Source organism: Babylonia areolata, chromosome 32 (assembly GCF_041734735.1).
Source record: "Babylonia areolata isolate BAREFJ2019XMU chromosome 32, ASM4173473v1, whole genome shotgun sequence".
Lineage (NCBI taxonomy): Eukaryota > Metazoa > Mollusca > Gastropoda > Neogastropoda > Buccinidae > Babylonia > Babylonia areolata.
The window spans coordinates 12,556,415-12,558,914 of record NC_134907.1 but is presented as its reverse complement, the minus strand read 5'-3'; the positions used below and the strand labels follow the sequence as shown (position 1 = coordinate 12,558,914).

General features: G+C 48.6%; 1 protein-coding gene across 1 annotated transcript in view; it reads left to right on the top strand.

Moving 5' to 3' along the window:
* Nucleotides 1–2,500, top strand: part of LOC143276509 (uncharacterized) — a 49,128-nt gene that overhangs the window by 27,243 nt on the left and 19,385 nt on the right. Inside the window, 1 exon segment of the mRNA XM_076581047.1 lies at nt 910–1,190. Within this exon segment, the coding sequence (XP_076437162.1) occupies nt 910–1,190 (281 nt within the window).

The following is a 2,500-nucleotide window of genomic DNA, read 5'->3' as shown; positions in this document are numbered from 1 at the left end:
TTTAAAAAAAAAATTACACACTTGAAGAGGGTCCAGGCACTTAGCAGGTCTGCACATAATCACGTTGACCTGGGAGATCAGGAAAAAACCCCACAAAAATCTCCACCCTTTACCCACCAGGTGCCGTTTACCAAGATTGGACTTTAACACGGGACCCACGGATCTAAAGTGGAGTAGTGGCCTAGAGGTAACGCGTCCCCTAGGAAGCGAGAGAATCTGAGCGCGCTGGTTCGTATTACGACTCAGCCGCCGATATTTTCTCCCCCTCCACTAGACTTTGAGTGGTGGTCTGGACGCTAGTCATTCGGATGACACGATAAACCGAGGTCCCGTGTGCAGCATGCACTTAGCGAACGTAAAAGAACCTACGGCAACAAAAGTGTTGTTCCTGGTAAAATTCTGTAGAAAAATCTACTTCGATAGGAAAAACAAATAAAACTGCACACAGGAAAAAATACAAAAAAAAAAAGGGGTGGCGCTGTAGTGTAGCGACGCGCTCTCCCTGGGGAGAGCAGCCCGAATTTCACACAGAGAAATCTGTTGTGATAAAATGAAATACAAATACAAATAAATACAAACACAACTACAAAATACAAGTCCCAGCGCTTTAACCCTTTCACCGCCAGTCAATTCAGAGTGCAAAATTCCCTTGTGATATAAACACAGTGAATATGGCGTCTAAGTACAGCTGGGGATTCCCCCCCATTGATGGGTAGAAAATATATGACTTATCCTACCACCGAACATAAAGAGCAGTAGGTTCTTGGATAACAGACCCATGATCTGGTCACTCTTCAGTGACATGGGGTCCTCTACCTAGCTGCTGCATAAATGCGAAGTTGGCAGTGAACGGGTTAAATAAAAACCACTGGGCTATCACGCACCGTCCGCCCTCCCATGTCATTTCAGGAGCCAACCCGAACGAATGCATCCGCGGCAAGGAGCGTCCAATCCACCATGCCGCCCGCGAGGGTTACTCGGACATCGTGCACTTCCTGCTGCAGAGAAGGGCCCAGGTCGACCACAAGGACGAGGCGGGCGACACGGCCCTTCTGAACGCGGCCCGCTACGGGCACGCCCGATGCGTTCAGATGCTGCTCTCGGCTGGGGCGGACCACACGGTGAAGAACCACCAAGGCGAGGACCTGATGAGTCTGGCCGTGAACAGCGATAACCGGAATGTTCTGAAGGTGAGAGAGAAAGGGGGAGAAGAGAGAGAGAGAGTGTGTGTGTGAGAGAGAGAGAAAGAGAGGGAGGAATAGAGAGAGAAAGAGAAGGGGGGGGGGCGGAGAAGGGAGAGGGAGAGTGTGTGTGTGAGAGAGAGGGAGGGAGAGCAAGAAGGGGGAGGGAAAGAAAGAGAGTGTGTGTGTGTGGGGGGGGGGAGTGAGAGAGAGTGTGCGTAAGAGAGAGAGAGTGAGAGAGGAGAGAGAGCAGTGAGAGTGATAGGGAGACAGAGAGAGTGAAAGAAAGAGGGGAGGAGGAGGAAAGAGTGGGAGAGAGAGAGAGAGAGGGGGGCGGGGGTGAGGAGAAGGAGCGAGTGTGTGAGAGAGAGACAGAGAGGGAAACAGAGGGAGATAGAGGGAGTGAGAGAGAGAGAGGGATGGGGGAGTGAGAGAGGGAGAAGGAGTGAAAGAGAGAGAGGAGAGAGAGTGTGAGTGAGACCAGATAATTAGAGAGAGAGGGAGAGGGGGGTGAGACAGAGTGAGTGAGATTGTGAGAAAAGGAGATATGGAGAGAGATACAAGAAGGGATTAGATGGTTTATTCAACAGAAAGGCCATAACAGAATTTTACATGTGCTATTTCAATTGGTTATGTAAAGAACACAACTTCTTTCACAGCAAACAAAAAACCATCAGTGTACCTTAGAAATAAGTGTTTCAGTCAGACATTACATTAAACAGACATGTAACATTTGAACTCTGCCATTCTCCCCCCCCCCTCCCCTCCCTCCCCCCACTACACAGATGGTTCTGAGGTTCTTGAAGATCCACAGGTTTCAGTCACACATTCATACATGAATTATAGATGATGAATATATACAAACAAGATTAGGAAAATTTGTTTATGAATGCTGCTGCAATTTACTGCATTAACTAATTGATTAGTTGTGTCTTTTTCATTCATTCATTTATTTACCATTGCACTTGTGTCTTATAAACCTTACGGTTTCATGACAATAAAATCTATTCTATTCTATTCATACAGACATGTAACATTGAACTCTTTGCCATTCCCCCTACCCCCCCCCCTCCCCCATCCCCCCGCCATACAGATGGTTCCGAGGTTAATGAAGATCCACAGGTTTCAGTCACACACATACAGACATCTAACATTGAACTCTTTGCCAGTCCCCCCTCCCCCTCACCTCCCCCCCCCCCCCCCCGCCATACACTCACCTCCCCCCCCACCCCACCCCCCAGCCATACAGATGGTTCCGAGGTTAATGAAGATCCACAGGTTTCAGTCACACACACACATACAGACATCTAACATTGAAC